General features: G+C 36.7%; 1 protein-coding gene across 2 annotated transcripts; it reads left to right on the top strand.

Annotated features, from left to right (window-relative positions):
* Positions 1 to 146: 146 nt before the first annotated feature.
* Positions 147 to 18,800, top strand: sonb (SON DNA and RNA binding protein b). Of its 2 annotated transcripts, XM_039648294.2 has the most exons (13): positions 147 to 306; positions 1,174 to 1,256; positions 1,336 to 1,507; positions 1,761 to 3,205; positions 4,732 to 5,096; positions 5,175 to 5,303; positions 6,301 to 6,555; positions 6,641 to 6,751; positions 8,508 to 8,624; positions 14,078 to 14,225; positions 14,305 to 14,370; positions 16,616 to 16,731; positions 18,237 to 18,800. In XM_039648294.2, the coding sequence occupies exons 1-13, from the start codon at positions 224 to 226 to the stop codon at positions 18,393 to 18,395; spliced, it is 3,249 nt and encodes a 1,082-aa protein (XP_039504228.2). In that variant the 5' UTR covers positions 147 to 223; the 3' UTR covers positions 18,396 to 18,800. The 2 variants fall into 2 exon arrangements, 1 of the variants encoding a protein (XP_039504228.2); XR_005617969.2 differs by lacking the exons at positions 14,305 to 14,370; positions 16,616 to 16,731; positions 18,237 to 18,800 and adding an exon at positions 13,192 to 13,279 and having other exon boundaries at positions 14,078 to 14,216.
* The last annotated feature ends 1,768 nt before the right edge of the window (positions 18,801 to 20,568 follow it).

The raw sequence follows: 20,568 nt of genomic DNA, 5'->3' as shown, positions 1-20,568 counted from the left end.
ACTTGGTGGTACTAAAATAATAATTTGGTTATCATGATAACTTTCGATGATTACTGAAGCGTTATGAGTCGCGTGGAGTCTCTAGCTCGATTATTATAGATTATATTATTACATTATTAAATATTTTAAATTTGCCGCTTTCGCGTCGCTGTGGTGACCGGAGGAAGAAGCAGTTGATGAGGCATTCTGGGATTCTGGCGGACCCAGCAACGCTTCTACTGTGATGGCGACCGATATCGAGCAGATTTTCAGGGATTTTGTAATGAATAAGATTAAAGAAATCGAGGATGAAACGCAAGAAATCAGGTAAAATGTCCGATCGTTTATTTGTGACTGAAGGTATAGCGTGTTTCATTAAAAACGCGTTGATTTTTTTAGCCGACTAGCTTAACATTAACGTTAGCTGTTATGATCACTGTACACAAACTCCACTGAGATAGTGTTTAACATTTAATCAATGTGTTGAAAATGATTGTGTATTTTCTCGTCGACTCGTCGACATCGTTTGTTGCCTTCTTCTGTACTAGTAGCTACATAATGAGGATCGTGTTGTTGAAATAGCGTTGAAATTACAAGTTATTCCTGTGTAACGTTATGAGAGAATAATATCTCTGTAACGTTATACTATTAACATGATACATTTTGTCTATCTAATTTTGTAAAATGATAAAATTGTTAACATTTACAATAAATGTTACCATGGTTAGCTTTCACTAAAATTGTTTCATATAAATTTGTAACATTTTAAAAATGTTAACACTTCTATCATAGCCTAATTGTTGATTCAGTGATAAAAAATTTCTGGGTTGTTGTCAATCACTGACAGAATTGTAACGCAATACAATGTTGTTGTTTTTTATCTGAAACGCAAAAACTAAAATTTTGACTGTTAGTATCCTATTTATTATGAAGCTGCTTTGAAACAATTGGTAAAGCACTATATAAATACTAAAATGACTGGATTTGTCTAGTTCTATGGTCTCTGGACACAGTCACTTTACTGGTGTTACAGTATTTTCTTTGTGTTCCTGAGAGTAAGAGATTCCTTTTATTATTATTATGATGAATTCTATTGAATTAGGTGATAGACGTGTGATAATTTCACTCAAGAAATCATCTACATCTGCGTCTGTATTAAATGAGTAATACAATTTTTTTTGTTTTTTAATTCAGTGTTACAGATGAGCCACAGTCTGAACCTGTGACGGATATGAGAGAAGATGGACTAAAGGAAGAACAAATGAACTCACCAACAGGTTAGTTGTCAATACATCTATGTTTTTTGTATTTTATGACATATATTCTGACACTGATAAGTCTTTGCTTTCACTGCAGATAAAGTCACACATACTGACCTCCAAGATAACCATGCTAAAGAGGACACCAGCACTAAACACAGGAAAAGTAAAAAGCACAAAAAACACAAAAGCAAAAAGAAGAGAAAGAAACGCAAAGAAGGAAAAGACAGCAGCTCAGAGAGCGAGTCCGACAAAGAGACACAAGAAAGGTGAGACACTTACAAAAGAGAATGTTAATAAGTCACCCTTGTGTTTTATAGTATTTATATTTACAAAATGTGACAAGATCTGTTTGTTTAGTAATTTGAGTATCTTTCTTCTTAACATTTGATCATTTAAACTGTTGAATCATGCACCACTCTAATGTTTTTATAAACTCTACAGCTGTTTAGGTTCAATTATAACTTTGTTTCAATTTGGTGTTTTTTATTTCTAATGTGCATATTTTTTCGTTGTCCAAAGTGGAAAGAAAAAGAAGAGAAAGAAGAAGAAAAAAAGCAAAGATGCAGACAAAGGAAAGAGGTCTCGCTCAAAGTCTGAAAGCTCTTCAGCATCTGGTTCTGAATCCGAGTCTGAATCGAAACCTTCTAATGAAAATACAAAGTCTGAGCTCAAAGACACATCTGGTGTTTTGCCTGACATTATTCCCAAGATGGAGAGTTCTGTCCACAAAAGCACTGAAAACGAAAGGCCCAAAGAGAAGAAAAGAAGCTCCAGCAGAAAATCTAAAAGTAAGGAGACTTCTAGAGGATCGAGATCAAGATCCCGGTCTTCGAAACAACAACGTCGCTCAAAGTCAACCTCCCGCTCTAGAAATAGCTCCAAAAAGACTCATAAACAGAGAGAGAGAAGTAGATCAAGGTCAAAGAGGCGCAACAATCGGTCCAGGTCTCATTCAGTCAGAAGAGGCAAACATTCAAGATCCAGGTCGCGAACCAGATCCAGGTCTGTTGTGACCTCGAGGAAGAACAGAAGATCTAGGTCTCGAAGTAGACGCCGCTCCAAGAGTAAGTCTCAAAGTAGAACGAAACCGTCAAAATCAAGGTCCGTTTCAAAATCAATGTCTGATCTGAAAGATGAACCGCCGAAAACTGAATCGATTAAGAGTGATTCAGATCCAGCATTGGACGGTTTTACAAACTGCGCGATGGAAATGCAGAAAAATGTGTCTCAAAACACAACTGAGAATGGAAAAAGTCCAACAATGGCTGTGTACACTGACGTTGCGTCTGGTTTCAACACAGTTGGAGGTACTGGATCTTGGCGACCAGTTCCCTTCATGGCAGAGACGTCTGTGACCAAGTCTTCCCAAATGTGCATTACACCTGAGGTGCCTTTGGAAGTGACCAATGTATCTGAAGAACCGTCAATCGTTACGCCAAAAGATTCGGAGTGCGCTGCCAACCCTGACGAGAAAGAAACCGACGCAACCAACGAGAGGAGCTCAACCTCACCGTCCAAGTCTCCCAGTGAAGAAACGTCCTCAAGATCTAAAGTAGCTGCACGATCCAGATCAAAGTCGTCCTCGAAAAAGAGAAAATCCAAGTCTCGATCGCCCTCGGCGAAGAAATCGCACAAGTCCCGGACGAGGAGCAAACGTTCGAAATCCAGGTCGCCCAAAAAGAGAAAGTCGAGATCTCGTTCACAAGGTCGTAGGAGGAAATCTCGAACCCCAGACAGAAGCAGGCGATCTAAATCAAGGAAGAGGTCTCGCTCGCGTTCGAGGAGGAGATCCCGGTCCGGCTCGCGCTGGAGAAGAGGAGGTTTCGGGAGCCGGTCGCTGAATCAGCGGGACCGATGGAAGCGAGAACCCAGTCGCTCCCCGGTCCTCATTCTCCGCAAGAAAAGCTCGACTTCCAGACCTCGACGGAGCACCAGCAAGACGCCTCCACGTCTTACAGAACTTGGTATGGAGAAACTTCTAAATCCGGTCAGGAATAATGAATGTAGTCTTTGAGAGAGGTATCTTACGCTCACCAATTCAAATATATGATCAAAACCGTCAGTAAAGACGATGCTACAAAACATCGATTTCAAATAAATGCTGTTCTTTTAAACATAAAAGAATCCTGAAAAAATTTGATTATAGTTTCCACAAAAATCGTAAGCAGTTAAACCGTTTCCATTCATATTAATTGAACATTATTAAAGGACAACTCCGGCGCAAAATGAACATTTGGTCTAATTACACATTGTTACCAAGTCAACCGTTATCTGAGATTTGTTTTCATGATTGCCGAATGTAAATAGTTTTATCTCTAAAAACAGTTTAGCCTATAACGCTAGTATATAGGGCATAGAGTAATGACAAATAAAAATCGCTTGTTATTACCACTAACAAGGCTTAAAATAGCCTCACAGTAACACAGTAGCATAACAAGGGTCCCTACATTCAAACCGAAGCATTGAGAACTTTGTCAGTGTCCATACAGTTTAAGAAGAAGATATTTTATACACACAGTCAACTTCGCGAATACAGGAAGAAGCCATCTTTGAAAAATAGTCTCTACCAGTCGATCTACGAACGCCGATCCAAGTGTTATACTAGCGTTATAGGCTAAACTGTTTTTAGAGATAAAACTATTTACATTCGGCAATCATGAAAACAAATCTCAGATAACGGTTGACTAGGTAACAATGTGTATTGTAATTAGACCAAATGTTCATTTTGCGCCGGAGTTCTCCTTTAATAATCGATTATCATATTGATCTCTAAAGGATCGTGCAATGATGCTAAAAAATCAGCTTTGATCACGGGAATAAATTACAGTATACTATATATTGAAAACGGTGTTTCAAATTGTAATAATATTTCACAATTTTTCACTGTATTTTGATTAAATAAATGCATCCTTTAAGCACAAAAATATTAAAATATTTTAAATATTCCTAACTTGGCCAGTATTGTAAATTGCATTTGTCGGTAACACTATTTTACAGTGTCCTTGTTACATGTTACCGTAAATTATGCATAATTACACATGCACTCTAGGGGTGGTTAATTTGTCTGATTTCCCGATTCGATTACGATTATTGAAGTCCCGATTCGATTACAGTCGATTTTATGATTATTAGCGATTAGTGATTTTCTATTTCACAACAGTAAACGAAAATACACTAGACCAACATATTAGCAGCAGCAACATTTTGGTATTAATTGCACTTTTTATTTGTTTGATATTCAAAGAAAATGTAATGATGGTTAGTACGGATAGTTTTTGACGCGGCGCGTCAAACTAAAAAATTGAACCCGAGGCGTATTTTTTTTTTTTTTAAATGACGCTTTTACGCGTGGCTGTGAACACTCACATTGGCGCCCTTTGTTTAGTCACAAAGCGTTAAACGTCGGCCAATAACACGCGTGAAATTCCCTCCCGTATGAACAGGCCTTAACCCAATTGTCTTTACTTACTGTTGTTTTTCCTATTCCCAGATAAGGAGCAGTTGCTGGAAATAGCTAAGGCTAACGCTGCCGCTATGTGTGCCAAGGCCGGCGTGCCGATCCCAGACAGTCTCAGGCCCAGAGCTATTCTCCAACTCCCCTCGTCATCCTCAAACTCAGTGCCAGTAATGTCAAACATGACGATGAATGCCGCTATGGCTAGCATGACTGCCGCCACCATGACCGCTGCTTTGTCTAGCATGGGTGCCTTGGCTTCGTTCACACAAATGGCCCCGTTACCCACAATCGTCAACAAGCCACCGTCTTCAGCCACACCTAATCTTGCCAGTATTGAAGAAGCCAAAAAGAAAGTGACGAAGCAGGCGAACACGTTTAGCATTAAAGAGCTCACAGAGGTACGGGTTGTTGTGCGTGTGCTTGCAGTTTGGTGTTTCTTGGTCTGCGCTGACTCAGCGGTTTATCTAATCCTTTAGAGATGCAAGAAGATTGCGGAGAGTAAGGAAGAGATGGCCATCGCAAAACCACACGTGTCAGACGATGAAGAGGATGAGAAGTTTGGAGCTTCGCTGAAGGAGAATAAGGGCATTGCGTTCAGTCTTGGTGTAAGTCTTTCACGTTTTTAGCTGGACAATAACTTTATTCTAGAGCTGCTGTAAAGCTAAAACGATCTCTGTTACGTTATTAGGGGTTCAAGCACAAAGTGATGAAATTTTAAGGATTTGTAAGGGCGTTTTTCCACCTGAAAGTCTGAACCAAAGTTCATGTTTTGATACATTTTATACTTTCAGAATTTTATACTTTGGTTTCACACTGCAATAATGCGAGCGCACTAAAGAACTTTACGCGACATACTTGCGTCCTGTCGTCGTCGGCTATGTGGGCTGCATCTTGACATTGATTGGTTCAGTTAACGGACGTGCGTCTGACGTCTGCACGTTGTCATTTTGGCAGGTAACTTTGCCAACATGAACGAACAGACGCATATCGTGCAACTATATTGTTATTTTTATGGCATAATTTATCGGCAGGCCGATATTGATCATTTTCCAAACTATCGGTATCGGCAGTTATAATGGCCGATAAATTAATATTTCAAAAATAAAATAAAAACGAACGAAACACGCTTCAACCATGTCATGAGTGTTGCAGTTGTATAGTTTTTCCACCAGAGGGCACTCTACACCGTCCTTGTTGGCAACACTCGTGTATAACACATCCTGCAATCTGCTGATCCAGGTGAATTGGTCACGAGACATACATTGCTTGAAATCTGTTAATTTTTTGTTGAGTGTTTCTGAACAAAAAAAAAATTATATATCGGCCGATATATCGGATTTTAAAACCAACAAATATTTGTATCGGTATCGGCCTTCAAAATCCTTTATCGGTCGGGCTCTAAACCTGCAGCACCAACTATTAACAAGGCTAGTTCAAATTCACCAAATGATCATCATGCATGTTATAATACTTTACATTTATAATAAACATAGATTTTTTTTTTTTTTTTTTTATCAAGACCAGATTTATCGTTTTAGGCAGGATTTGACTCTCACGTTCTTGATCTCTACTTCACGGTAACTGTGTTCTCTGCTCTTTCAGATCACCTCAGTAAAGCCAGGCGTCCGCGCCGAAGCGGCCTTTGCTAAGGAGTTCCCGGTGTCCTCCGGCTCCCAGCATAGGAAGAAAGAGGCTGATGGTGCGTATGGGGAGTGGGTGCCAGTCGAAAAGAAAACCGAAAAGCCTCCTGCGTCTGTCTCTGCGTCTGCGTCCGCGTCTGCTTCTGTGTCGGCTTCTTCAGAGACCAAGGAAACCAGCAAGGAGAATGATAGTGTCTTTCCTGAAGCACCTTCTCAAGTCAGTCTTCAACTTCTGAATTGATCTCAAATAAGCCTCATCATGTTCAGCTTGTCTCTATAAGCTCTTGTCTTTTGGTTTCCAGCCCGTGGACATCACGTTGGCCGTCAGTGAGCGAGCGGTCGCACAGAAGAGGCTGGCGGAGAACCCCTTCGACATCAATGCCATGTGTATGCTCAATCGGGCTCAGGAGCAAGTACGTTTCGAGAGCCTACATGGTCCATAAATTATGTTTTGGCTAATTTGATCTTACTTTCAGCTGCTAGTGTAAGTGTGGCAGTGCTGTTACTGTTAACTAAAACTAAACAAAATTACAAAAACTAAAATAATAGATAAAAATTAGGAATGCAAAAAGTGCGCACGGGGAGTACGTTTTGATCCTGATTTGTATACTTTATTGGATTTATAATATTTTTGACTTGTGGTTTTTGATACATATATTCCGATTTATTTATGAGAATGTATTTGTGATTAAAACATTTTTAAAATATGTTTTGCTTGGTTTAGTCATGTTTTTGATGAGATATATTTTCTTTGCAATATTTGAACTTTCTCTCTTCTGTTTGTCCTGTGTGCCGTGTGACTAATTGATTGCCGTTTAAAAGAACTCTGATTGGCTGTGTCCCAATTCGCCTACTTATACTACCCCCTAAAAGTATGTACTATTTTTGTGAAGAAAAAGTACATACTTTTGAGTGTGTAGCAAAAGAGTTGGCAAGCTTTGGGACATACTACTTGGTCACCGTAAACTGACCTGTCAATCATCCTATCACCGTAAACTGACCTGTCAATCATCTCATCACAGTTAAAATCCTCCATTCAATCTAATATAATTTCCCATTTCGGAGATAAATGTAGTCGCACGTTCATCTGCCAGTGGAGGGTCTTCCATGCGGAGACTCTCATGTGTTTGCAATTAAAAAAATAAAAATAAAAAAATGTCAAAAGCTAAAAAAAAAAAAAACCTAAAATTAAATACTAGATCAATTTACTCAAGTGCCTTGGGATTGTTTTTTTTTTTATAGAATTAAAAAAAATAAACTTAATAAAAATGTCAAAAGCTCAAAAAAAAAATTAAAATGTAAACAGAACATATAATATTACAGTAGTGGGCAAAAGTGATGTTTGTTTTTAAAGACCCTACAACTTTGATTAAACAATAAATATATATGTATATGTTAAATTAAATATGAAGTTAAACCAAAACACTGATCTTGGTTATGGTATTTATCTGATAAAATTATTTGGCAAAAGAGGGAAGCTACAGGTTTTATTTTACTGTGCCAAAAAAATGCATAGAAAATCAAAAAGCACACGCTGACTACTGCATAAGTTAGTAATTAATTATTCATATTTGGGTTTTGCTTGTGTTCATAATTTCTTTGTGTGACAGGATGGACAAAATTGATGTTGCACACAATTTGGGATGTTTCATTATGGTATTATCACAAATAAAACTATTGACTCAAAGCACAACTACGCAATATGCTCACTGTACTTAAAACCCTGTTTATCGGTTGTTGAAATTAAATTAAATTAAACTAAAATTAAATTAAACTGAATTAAAATATAAATATTAGATGAACTTGAAAATTGGAAATGTGTCTTTGCAACTAAGCTGAAGTTGAAGTACCAAATGTACTGAAACTGAATAAAAATAACTTGAAGCTATTGAAGCCCAACAAAATGACGAAAATGAAAACAGAAATTCTAAAAAAATAAGATATTATAAAAAAATAAAATTCAAAATATTAATAAATACAAATAATGGTATATAAATAATTCTTAAGTTACATATAAAACATTTTAACGTCATTTTGTTTAGTTTCCTGGTGTGAAAATCTCAATTTGAAACAAAAATTGTGATTCTCAGTTTATCCAGAACCGTGCAGCTCTCATACATATGGTATTAGATGATTTTATTGCTGACGTCTGGTAATGACCTTTCACAGGTTGATGCATGGGCCCAGTCCAACACGATCCCCGGCCTCTTCACGGGTTCGACAGGCGCTCAAGTGCTCTCGTCTGACGAGCTCTCCAACAGCGGCCCGCAAGCCTGGATTAAGAAGGTAAAGCCCTGAGTCGACGCCACCACTCTTACAATGATTCTGGACATGTATTGTGCTTGTTTGTGTTTTGCATCATATATGTGTGTTAAATTCCCAAGAATCATAAAGTTGACGACATGAAAGATGGTGTAATGCTTAATTTATATTTACACTGTTCTGACACACGCTCACATTGCACATGAAGGGTAAAATAGATCCTGAAATGCTCTCAAAGTACCCATCATCCCCTTTTATAAAGCATATAAGAATGGTCATCTGTGATTACTTTGCCAATTGGTGTACCCAACTGAGTTGTTAATCCAGTCACTCGCACAATGATAGTTCACACCGGACGCTTTTTAATTAATAAGTATTGATCTTTGAGCTTAGCATGACGTCAGTGTATCCTGGGAAACGATCTGGCCAAAAGACAGCTCAGAACTGTGTGTGTGTGTTTACTGACGTCAGCTGAAATAGAGAAAAAGAGCGTCTTTTCTTCTCAAGCGGACCTATTATGCGCTTTTTCAATGTCTTGATTTAGTTTTTTCAAGCTTGAATGTAAAAAAAATATTTATATTTATTGTTTACAGGGTTTCAGTGGCATTAAAAGTCAATAAATGGATTTAGCGAAAATTAAGGCCTTAACATTAAAAAGAACATTAAATTAATCCTACAGGCATTAAAAAATGTAGATATAGTTTTTAAAATTTAATACTATCAATTTATTTGAATTTAGTCTTCATAATTTATCATTTTTTTTTTTTATTTGCTGTCAATTACTGGTTTGGTAATTGCTTCCATATATTTTTAGACAATTACCATTAGACAATGTATTTGAAACAAACTGTATGTTGTTTCTACATTAATTAGATTAACTGTGAATTTATTACATTATAAAAAAATACCTACATGATAATACAAAAATGTAAGTCTTTTTAATCACGATTAATCACAGACAATTTTTTGATTAACCCTAAAACTGTATTCTGGTATATAGTTTTGATTTATTTCTAAAAAATACTTCCCTTGATCTGAGCGGTACAAGACTTGGCTACTTTTCCTAAGTTTGTCTCCTGAACACACACAATTTTTTGACTCAATTCTACAATGTTAAGTGGGTGAAAAAAAACCCTCCTTAATTTTGTATTTGGGTCAAAAATGGGCACCCATTGAAATGAATGGGAAAAACTGTAATTTAGAGCACTCTAAAATAAGACAAAATTAGACACCGGGTGACAGCAAAGTCACTTTATCTTTAGGTTTTAGCTCTAAGAACTTATTGGAATTATATTTTAATGTAGTTAAAAAATAAAAGCATAATTTACATAGTAAATATGGTGCTTTTTGAAGTAAATAAATTCAAAAATACCCCCAAAATACAAAAACCATAAATGGATAAACAAAACTTTTAACATTTATAATAAATAAAAATTAGGATCACACCTGAGTCCTCTGTGCCCACATTTGTCCACAATTACAGGATTAAGGGCTATAAAGTGAATACGGTTTGAGGGCTACTTGAGTTGAATTTTTTTTTTAATCAAATGATTGCACAAATATATAATATCTGTGGTTAGTTATGGATCATGAATGGCATTACATTTTTAAAAAATGGCATTAAAAAGATTTACATTTAATTTAAAGATATCTGCAGAAACCCTGGTTTAGCCCCTCCTCCACATACGGGTAAAGGGTGCCATGTTGCCCCTCCATTTTGAAAGTACATTAGCCAAAGAGGGACATACCCGTTAATTAAAGCTTCGCCTTTGGCGTTTACGTTTCGGTTAACACTCATGGACGAGGTCGAACTGGAAGCCATGTTAAACTTGGACTACATTGGCCACCGTAGGAGTTAAAACGAAATCGGAATTGAGATATGGTCACGGGATGGTCATATATCTTTACACCACTAGATGAGGGTAAAAATCACACAGTGCAGCTTTAAGACTCGATCACAGTCGTTTGAAGGAAACGAAACGTCGCCAGCGCAGACGGGTACACCACTTGTGCAGGTCATGCAGATGTTTTATATGTGAAATTTTGTCGTACCAGATGCATTGATGGATCGGCCTCACTTTACTCCCCTGAAAAGTGTCTTTTGAGAGCGAGGGGAGGAAAGGAAGATGATGTGAAGTAAGTCTCTCCGCCCCTCCTCTGAAAGACCTGGAAATGAATACAGAAATATGCATCAGATCCGACTCTCAAATCTGATTTAGCCGAAAATAGCCAATGTACGCACACGATTCGGTATAACACAACCTACAGTTAGATTAGTCAACATTTAAAGAGGATTAAACTTTCATCATATTTATACATTATCCACTTTAAATGTTGACTACTGAATATACTGTTCAGAAATGTGGCGTTGGTAAGATCGTTTCATATTCTCCAAGGCTGCATTAATTTGATCAAAAATACAGTAAAATAGTGTAATATTCTTGCAGTTTAAAAATCTGTTTTAATTTGATCAAAAATACAGTAAAATAGTGTAATATTTTTGCAGTTTAAAAAGCTGTTTTAATTTTATCAAAAATACAGTAAAATAGTGTAATATTTTTGCAGTTTAAAAAGCTGTTTTAATTTTATCAAAAATACAGTAAAATAGTGTAATATTCTTGCAGTTTAAAAAGCTGTTTTAATCAAAAATACAGTAAAATAGTGTAATATTTTTGCAGTTTAAAAGCTGTTTTAATTTGCTCAATACAGTAAAATAGTGTAATATTTTTGCAGCTTAAAAAGCTGTTTTAATTTGCTCAAAATACAGTAAAACAGTGTAATATTCTTGCCGTTTAAAAATCTGTTTTAATTTGATCAAAAATACAGTAAAATAGTGTAATATTTTTGCAGTTTAAAAAGCTGTTTTAATTTTATCAAAAATACAGTAAAATAGTGTAATATTTTTGCAGTTTAAAAAGCTGTTTTAATTTTATCAAAAATACAGTAAAATAGTGTAATATTCTTGCAGTTTAAAAAGCTGTTTTAATCAAAAATACAGTAAAATAGTGTAATATTTTTGCAGTTTAAAAAGCTGTTTTAATTTGCTCAATACAGTAAAATAGTGTAATATTTTTGCAGCTTAAAAAGCTGTTTTAATTTGCTCAAAATACAGTAAAACAGTGTAATATTCTTGCCGTTTAAAAATCTGTTTTAATTTGATCAAAAATACAGTAAAATAGTGTAATATTCTTGCAGTTTAAAAAGCTGTTTTAATCAAAAATACAGTAAAATAGTGTAATATTTTTGCAGTTTAAAAAGCTGTTTTAATTTGCTCAAAATACAGTAAAATAGTGTAATATTCTTGCAGTTTAAAAAGCTGTTTTCTATGTGATTATGTTGTAAAATGTAATTTATATCCTGAGATCAAAGCTGAATTTTCAGCATTATTACCCGTCTTCAGTGTCACATGATCCTATTTTAAAATGCTGATTTGCTGTTCAATCAATGTTTTATTATATAAATATTTTTGTGGAAACCGTCACATTTTATGTATTTTAAAGTCAAAAAGTACAGTATTAATTTGAAATGTAACTTTTGCACAGTTTAATGCATCCTCGCTGAATAAAAGGTTGAACATCAAATTTTGAACATTAGTGTAAATCTTAATTGAATATTGGTGTCTTTTATCATATTGATATTCCTGTCACTTTATTAAAGCAATACATCTTTTGAAGTCGTTTGTTACAGTTACTCTGAGAGGTTTCAGGCACTCCTAAAAACCCATTGGTCTTATTAGTATTAGTATTATTATTAATACAAGCAAAGCCTTTCAACCAAAACTGTGTACATGTGTTTGTAATGAGTCGCTGAGAAGGCTTTGGATGCTGACTGATGTGTAATACACACCTTTACATTAAAGACATGAGAATCCAAAGTGTTCATTTAGACTAAGCTAATTAAATAAATGCTTAATTAGTCTCTGTACAGAGATGATAGGATTCACACAAACAAATATGGCTCATTTATTCAGGGCAGTGTTACCAAAATGGCCAACTTTGCCTAGATACGACAGTCTCGATGTACAGTCAAACCCAAAATTATTCAGATATCATTTTTGATATGTTTTACTAGCGTGTGCAAGACACTATTGTTCATTTCTTAAAGCGAGGAGAGCAAAATAAAGTAAACTGACACCCAATAACTCTTCATACAGCGACTACCAGTAATGATTCGGACACTTTGAGCTGATCATGTGTGTTTTCTGCTCTTACACACACACCGAACAACATGAAGCATTGCTTGGTCACTAGATATTCAACATAATTGACGTGCGAGACTTGTTTTTGTCATATTTTATGAGCTATCGCGTGTGATATTGTGAGAATACGTTTCGGTTTGACTGTATAAACCCTGATATGTGATATGTTTGGAGCTCACTCTTTACCCAAGAGCGTGATTCAAATGATGTCAAAGGTCGAAGGAGGAGCTGATTTTTTTAGGAAGGGTCAATCTGAACAATGTTTGGGGTTCGGCTTTGATTTGCCAGCGGGTTCGAGGCTCTCGAGCTGATTGGTTGGGTTGGGACACGAGGGGTAGGGGCTCACAGTTTGACCTGTGAACTCTCACCCCTCTGTATGGACACTTGTTGCAGGGTCAGTCCTTGTAGCTGCCTCTTTGCCATGGTCAGAGTCAGGCCCGTTGTGTTCACGTCAGATGCTCGGCCGATGATGGGGGCCTAGGTACGTACGTCCTCCAGCACCCTTCCTTCTATTCATGTGGATGTGTGTGTGAACTGCTGCCATGTGCTCCTGTTCGAACCGACTCAAAGCCTGAGCTGTGTTCAGGACAGGTACTGAAGCTCCGCCTGTCGAAGGCTTGCTCATTAGATTAGTTATGTGTTACACTACTGGTCAAAAGGTTTGGAGTTATTAAGATTTTTTTTAATGTATGCGCACCACAGATGCATTTACTTGGTCAAACAAAACGAATATGGTGGGAAAATTATAATTAGCTGTTTTATATATATATATATATATATATATATATATATATATATATATATCAGCATCATTACTTCAGTGTCACATGATCCCTAATATGATGATTTGATGCTCAAGAAACGGAAACGGAACCTCAGATTCAAAATAACACCTTTCATTTGAATTCGAATACTTTGTAACATTTTGGAATGTTTTGGACGTTTTCTGCTAAAATGTTTCAACATTTATCGCATTAGAGTGATTTCTGAAGGATCACGTGACACTGAAGACGCTGGATATTACATTTTTTGAATAATTTTTCACAATTTTAGTTTTTTGATCAAATAAATGCTCCCCTGGTGATGTTCATATGTATATTTATACTTGTTTAGTGAGAAATAAAGGATTTAAACAATTGACCAATTCTAATAATAGAAATTGACACTTGCTGATTTGATTTGAAAGCTCACAGCTCGAGCGGATCTCTCTCTCACTGCTGGCCGTTTCTCTCCGTTTGCCTCTCTTTCTCTCTGTCTGAATCTGTCCCGTTGCATTCAGGACCAGTTCCTGCGGGCGGCGCCGGTCTCGGGCGGGATGGGCGAGTTGCTGATGAGGAAGATGGGATGGCGTTCGGGGGAGGGTTTGGGCAAGCACAGGGAAGGCACGGTGGAGCCCATCGTTATCGACTTCAAAACGGACCGCAAGGGTGAGACAGACGACCCCGCGGAGAAACGGATGGGGTGATGATGTCACACTCATGACGTCATGTGCTTCTGTTCACTCAGGGCTTGTGGCAGAAGGAGAGAAAACACAGAAGTCTGGCAACATTGTGGTGATGAAGGATCTTCTAGGTGAGTGACGCGTGACATGTAGGGCCCTATAATTTCCGCGATCACGGAATCACGGACGGAATCGCGGAATTGGCCAATTAACACGGAATCTAGTGTTAACGCGGAATTTTACATATTTTGAATGAAATTCGTTTTTTGTGTGGGAGAAGAACGTATGTCTGGGGAAAATGCAGAGAGACGGGGAAGCAAATCTGGGCGACACAACCCCTCCCGTCATTTCAGCTCATCACGGCATCAAAACAATAGCCGCGTTTCCACTGAAAGCATGGCGAAGCGGCTCTCCACGGCTCTGCTTTCGTCGGCGAAAAAGTTTAGAAACTCGACGCACACACACACACAAACTCCCCTCCATGCACGTCTGTTTATGAGGTGCCGGACCGAGTGTGTGTGTCCGAGTTGAGAGAGCGCTCGACAGTGCACGCGAGAGACAGAAGCTGCATCCCAATGTGCACACTATGCCTGAAATAGTATTGACAGTTATAATGTCACATACTATTTAGCATGGATAGTATGCACATTACGACGCAGCTATAGTGTGACTTTTATTTTAACTTGTATAAACTAATATAATTTTTTTTACAGGACATTTTAAAGCTCATAACCATATTTTGTTGTTAGTACTTAGAGTGCAGTGTTATGTTGCATCATGCAGTATTTCTCATTTTAAGAGTAAATGCCTATTTTATTTGTGTACATTTTAATCATTAACATTAAAAGCTCTTTTTAAAAGATTTTTTTTTTTCTAAAATAACAGTAAAGGGTAAAAAAAAACTGAATTCCCAAAAATTAAAACGGAATTTGCAAAAATTAAAACGGAAAAAAAAATGGAATTTGGGAAAAATAAAGTGGATTTTATAGGGCCCTAGACATGGTTTACGTTTCTAAGTGATCCTTAAAAATACAATATACGGGTGAAGCTCAAAAAATGTGAATATGGTGCAAAAGTTCATTTATTTCAGTGATTCAACTTAAAAGATGAAACTAATATATTATATAGACTCATTCCATGCAAAGTGAGATTTATTTATTTTTAATCATTTTTATTATAATTTATTTATTGTAATTGTGATTATTATGGCTTACAGATATGAAAACCTTTTCACAATATTCTAATTTTGAATTTGGGGTTTTCATATCTGTAATCCATAATCATCACAATTATAACAAACAAAGGCTTGAAATATCTCACTTTGCATGTAATGAGTCTATATAATATACTAGTTTCACCATTTTAGTTGAAGTTTTGGACAAAATTCTAATTTTTCAAAGTTTCATGGTTCTTTAAATCTGCACTGATTTATATCAAGTAAACACAAGAATAACTTTGATATTGATTGTAATGTTTCAAGATGAATGCTGAACTTGATCATCCATACAAAACATGCGTAACATATATGATCATAAGGCTTTTGTGATGGGTTTATATGTTCATCTCATTATGTTTTAAACTACAGATCTTTAATCATCAAACTAAGCATTAATATCATCTTACTGAGATAAAGGATTTTGAGGGTCGATACCAATACAAATATTTTTGGGTTTTAAAATCTGATATATCGGCCGATATTTTATTTTATTTATTTATTTATTTTAAACTGGACATGATGGGGATGTTCTTTAATTGTTATTCAAGCAACGTATGTATCGTGACCAACTCAACGAGTGTTGGTGTAGAGTGCCCTCTGGTGGACAAACTGTACAACTCCAACACTCATGACATGGCTCAAGCGTGTTTCGTCCGTTTTTATTTTATTTTTGAAATATTAATTTATCGGCCATTATAACTGCCGATACCGATAGTTTGGAAAATACCTAATATCGGCCGATAATATCGGTCTGGCTCTAATTTTTATGTTAGTATCTTCTATTCTGTTATTAAGATCTCATTGATTTACATTAGAAGCATCATCTCACTTTTTGTCCATATAAATATCAGCATCTGCACCAAATGGCATATTTTGCTTCTGAATAAATCAATGTTTTTTACCTAAATATTTTCACTGTATCATATTGTCTTCATTAATACGGTGCTTTTAACAATATAGACTGTTTCAAAGCAGTGATAACAGGAGATTACAGTAACGGAGCAGCTCTAGAATAAAATTATTGTCCAGATAAAGTTAGTTTTGAACGTTACGATCATTAGTTATTATGAGCCTTGAAAGCTTGATGTATCAAATTCAACATACATTTTCTGACTAGTATTTTAAATGATTGGCTGATGAGATGTGTCCTGTTTTATCAGGCAAGCACCCGGTGTCTGCTCTGATGGAGATGTGCAATAAGAAGAAGTGGCCCCAGCCGGAGTTTGTGATGGTGCACCACAGCGGACCCGACCACCGCAAGAACTTCCTCTTCAAGGTCCGTGCTCCATTTCATTACGTCAACTTTCTCAAACATGATGTTAGTTACATTAAAAAATATATAAATATAAAACCAGTATTTTCCAATGGATTGTGAATTTAGACATCACAATATTATAAATAAAACTAGAGTTGTGTCCCAAACTGGGAGGGAAATTGCCCAAATTTTACCAGTCACTTTTTCCGGAATTCAAATTTATAAAATAAAGTGCACTAGCATATTTTGAATTTATTTTAATACATATTATATTAGACAATCAGTTAGATTGAAACTAAAGCCGTGCAGGTAAACACTGAATGGCGACTGCAGAAAGCAAAAGGCCGGACATGTCCGGGAAAAAGAGGATGGTAACCCCTACTACTTAGCTTTCTCCACAGAACAAGAGCCTGCTAGCTTAGGCCCTGTTTACACGAGAACGCTCGCGGGTGAAAACGTAAAAATATGTTGTCGGATGTGCCTTTCGTTTACACGGCGACGGCGTTTTTGAGGCTCAAAAACGCAAAAAAAGTGGAAATCCAGTGTGGAAATCTTAAAAACGCTCCACCGCCGCGTTCCCGTGTAAACGGTTAAAACGCAAAAGTTTGCTTGACAGTTAAGGTTGTACGCAAACGCGTGGACTTGGTGTTGTTGTAGTATGCACTCCTAGCCACCTGAAGTGCATACTACATTGAATTTCACACACTTTTGCGTCTCCATTTGCACGCGGATTTCCCACACAAAACGCTCGTCTAAATGCAGAATAAAAAAAGATGACGCAACGCCACTTTTGCGTTTTCTCTTCAGAATCGTTTCCGTGTAAACATAGCCTTAGCTTCCATACAAAGATGGCCGACACTATGTGTCCATTCTGTGAGTGAGATCACCCTCTATGGGCGGGTAAAAAACCCATAGTTTGGTGTAGAGCCAGACCGATATATCGGCCGATATTAGGCATTTTCCATAATATCGGTATCGGCAGTTATAATGGCCGATATATGAATATTTAAGAAATAAAATAAAAATGGACAAAACACGCTTCAATCATCTCTCCTTGGCCTGTTATATTGAAAATGTATGTTTTACAATTTGCAGTGTGATGTTATCTATGGCTCATCATAGACTAGCTAACCACAAAGCAAGCTAATGCCACTATCTCCAACGTTAACATTAATGAGCTTGGAAACCACAATGAACTTTTTCTGCCTAAATAAAGTAATGATTACTGTATTTATAGCTAGCATATCTCTAGTTACAGTCCCTGCATTGTAAAATGTAAGTTATACTTGCGAGGAGTGAACATTTAGACAGAGAGAAAAAGTATCAAACGTATCTTGTGCAGAAAAGTTAGCTTTTCTTTTACACGTGTGTGAAATCCAACAATATTTCATAAAAAAAAAACATCGGCCGATATATCGGAATATCGGATTTTAAAACCCCAAAATTTTTGTATCGGCCTTCAAAATCCTTTATCGGTCGGGCTCTATGATGAACTCATTAGACATGCAGTGTTTGTGTGCCGTCAGGTGGTGGTGAACGGGAGCGATTATCAGCCTCAGACTGCCAGTCCCAACAAGAAACACGCCAAGGCGATGGCGGCCACAGTGGCTCTTCAGGCGATGGGAGAAGTGGCAGGAGACGGGGTTCACACCGGACCCGTGTTCACAGCCGCCACTAACATGTGACGCCACTTCACACGCAATATCATCCCGTACGCCATTATCTGTTATGAATTTTTGTAATTTTGTATTTTTCTTCAACCACATCCCCCTGTGACGGCCTTTGCACGCCACTGAGATGAGAAGCATGTTCACGGGTAATAATGAGTACATAGCTCACCCAGTGTTGCGTTTGACTGAATGCCATTGTTTTATTTAGACCGTTATTGTTTCTGTTAAGTCTGCTCTAATGCATGCTTAAAAACGATTTTATCTTCATAAACAAGGTTTTTTTTGTCTTTGCATTAAACTTTTTACCAGCCCGAGTCCATTGCATCTTCTTCTCGTGGAAGGCTTGTGTTCTGTTGCTGGCGTACAACATGTTTTTGTGATGCAACGGAATAAACTGAGAATCATGTCACTGGAAAATAATGCTCTTTATTGTGTCCGGACAGTGTCACGTTCACTGTTGCTGTATTTGTTCGAGATTATCAATGTTGACATTTGTGTTAGAAGAAGGTTGAGAACCTACGGGTGAAACTCGAAACATTAGAATATGGTGCGAAAGTTCATTTATTTCAGTAATTCAACTTAAAAGGTGAAACTAATATATTATATAGGATCATTACATGCAAAGTGAGATATTTCAAGCATTTATTTGTTATAATTATGATGATTATGGATTACAGCTTTTTACAATATTCTAATTTTAAATATGGGGTTTTCATATCTGTAAGCCATAATCATCATAATTATAACAAATACAGGCTTGAAATATTTCACTTTGCTTGTAATGAGTCTATATAATATATTAGTTTCACCTTTTAAGTTGAATTACTGAAATAAATGAACTTTTGCACGATATTCTAATTTTTCGAGTTTCACCCGTACATGCAAAATGCATAAGCATTACAAACACATCAACATGCAAACGGCAATCAAACCAAAACTGCATAAGTTTACATTTATACACTATCATGCACTGCGGATCTCATCTGAACCGGTTTATAAGGTATCGTCAGAATGCTCTCAACAAATGTACCGTTCGATTTATTTTGTGATTAAAAAGGAGAAACGTGAGATCTGCAAAATTTTGATGGATCTGAATGTGGCCAATATTACAAAAACATCACATTAGTAGATCTATAGTCATATTTTGCTTTAAAAGATGGTAAAAATGACATCAGAATTCAGAAAACTAGAAATACTTCAGAACGTACAAAATTTGTTTGTTTGTTTGTTGTTGTGCTGTTTTCCTTTACGAGCATTTAATAAAAAAAAATAAAAATAAAAAAAAAATTCAGAACGTACAAAACAAATTAGCGCCATTTTAAAGGGGTGGTTTACTGCTTTTTTTTTCTTTGTATGGTTGTGTTTATGGGGTGCAATATAACATGTATTCGTGTTTTTTTTTTTTTTTTTTTAAAGTCTTATTTTTCATGTCAGTCAGCCGCGTTCTCCTCTGTTGACTTCCTGATTCTATGAAACCATTCCCTCAGAAACAGCCAGTGGGCTCCGATTGGTTAGTTTGGGCCGGTGTGTTGTGATTGGCTAAACTGTAGTACACGTTGTCAGACAGCCTAAGTCCCTCCCCTTCCGGTCGACCACCATGGGACCTTATTTCGAGACAACAAATATTTTGATCTTGTTTGAATTGTGCCTTGAATTACACATATTATGTTTGTCAATTTAAAAGATACATTTTAAAGTAAAGAAAGTCGCAGTTTGATGTAAAACCGTTGAGGTATAAGACTGTAAAAATACGTAATTGCAAAGACTACAAACCCCACAGGCGCACATTTTCTCTCAATGAATGAAGCTAACTTTACTGAGGCTAATGTCTGTCATTGTTTCTATAGTCTTACGTTATAATCGTAACGTTACGCCGTCATACCTGAGTGTTTTGTACCAGACTGCACACACACGAGCAGCGGATCTCACTCGTTGTTTCGCTTCCCGGGAGATGTAGTTCATAGAGCGATTTTCACATAAAACTAAATGTTACTCTTCTGTTTTATGACAAACTGCGACGTTTTTGACTTTCAGAATTATCTTTTAAATTGACAAACATCAAATGTGTAATTGAGGGCACAGTTCAGACGGAATAAAAAGATAAGTTGTCTCTCGCCATTGACTACCATTCACATTTTTTCCGAAATAAGGTCCCATGAGCCGGAAGCGGAGGGGCGGGACTTAGGCT

This window comes from Pimephales promelas, chromosome 6 (genome assembly GCF_988280905.1).
Source record: "Pimephales promelas chromosome 6, fPimPro1.hap1.1, whole genome shotgun sequence".
Lineage (NCBI taxonomy): Eukaryota > Metazoa > Chordata > Actinopteri > Cypriniformes > Leuciscidae > Pimephales > Pimephales promelas.
The sequence above is the reverse complement of the archived record's forward strand: the minus strand, read 5'-3'. Positions and strand labels throughout refer to the sequence as shown.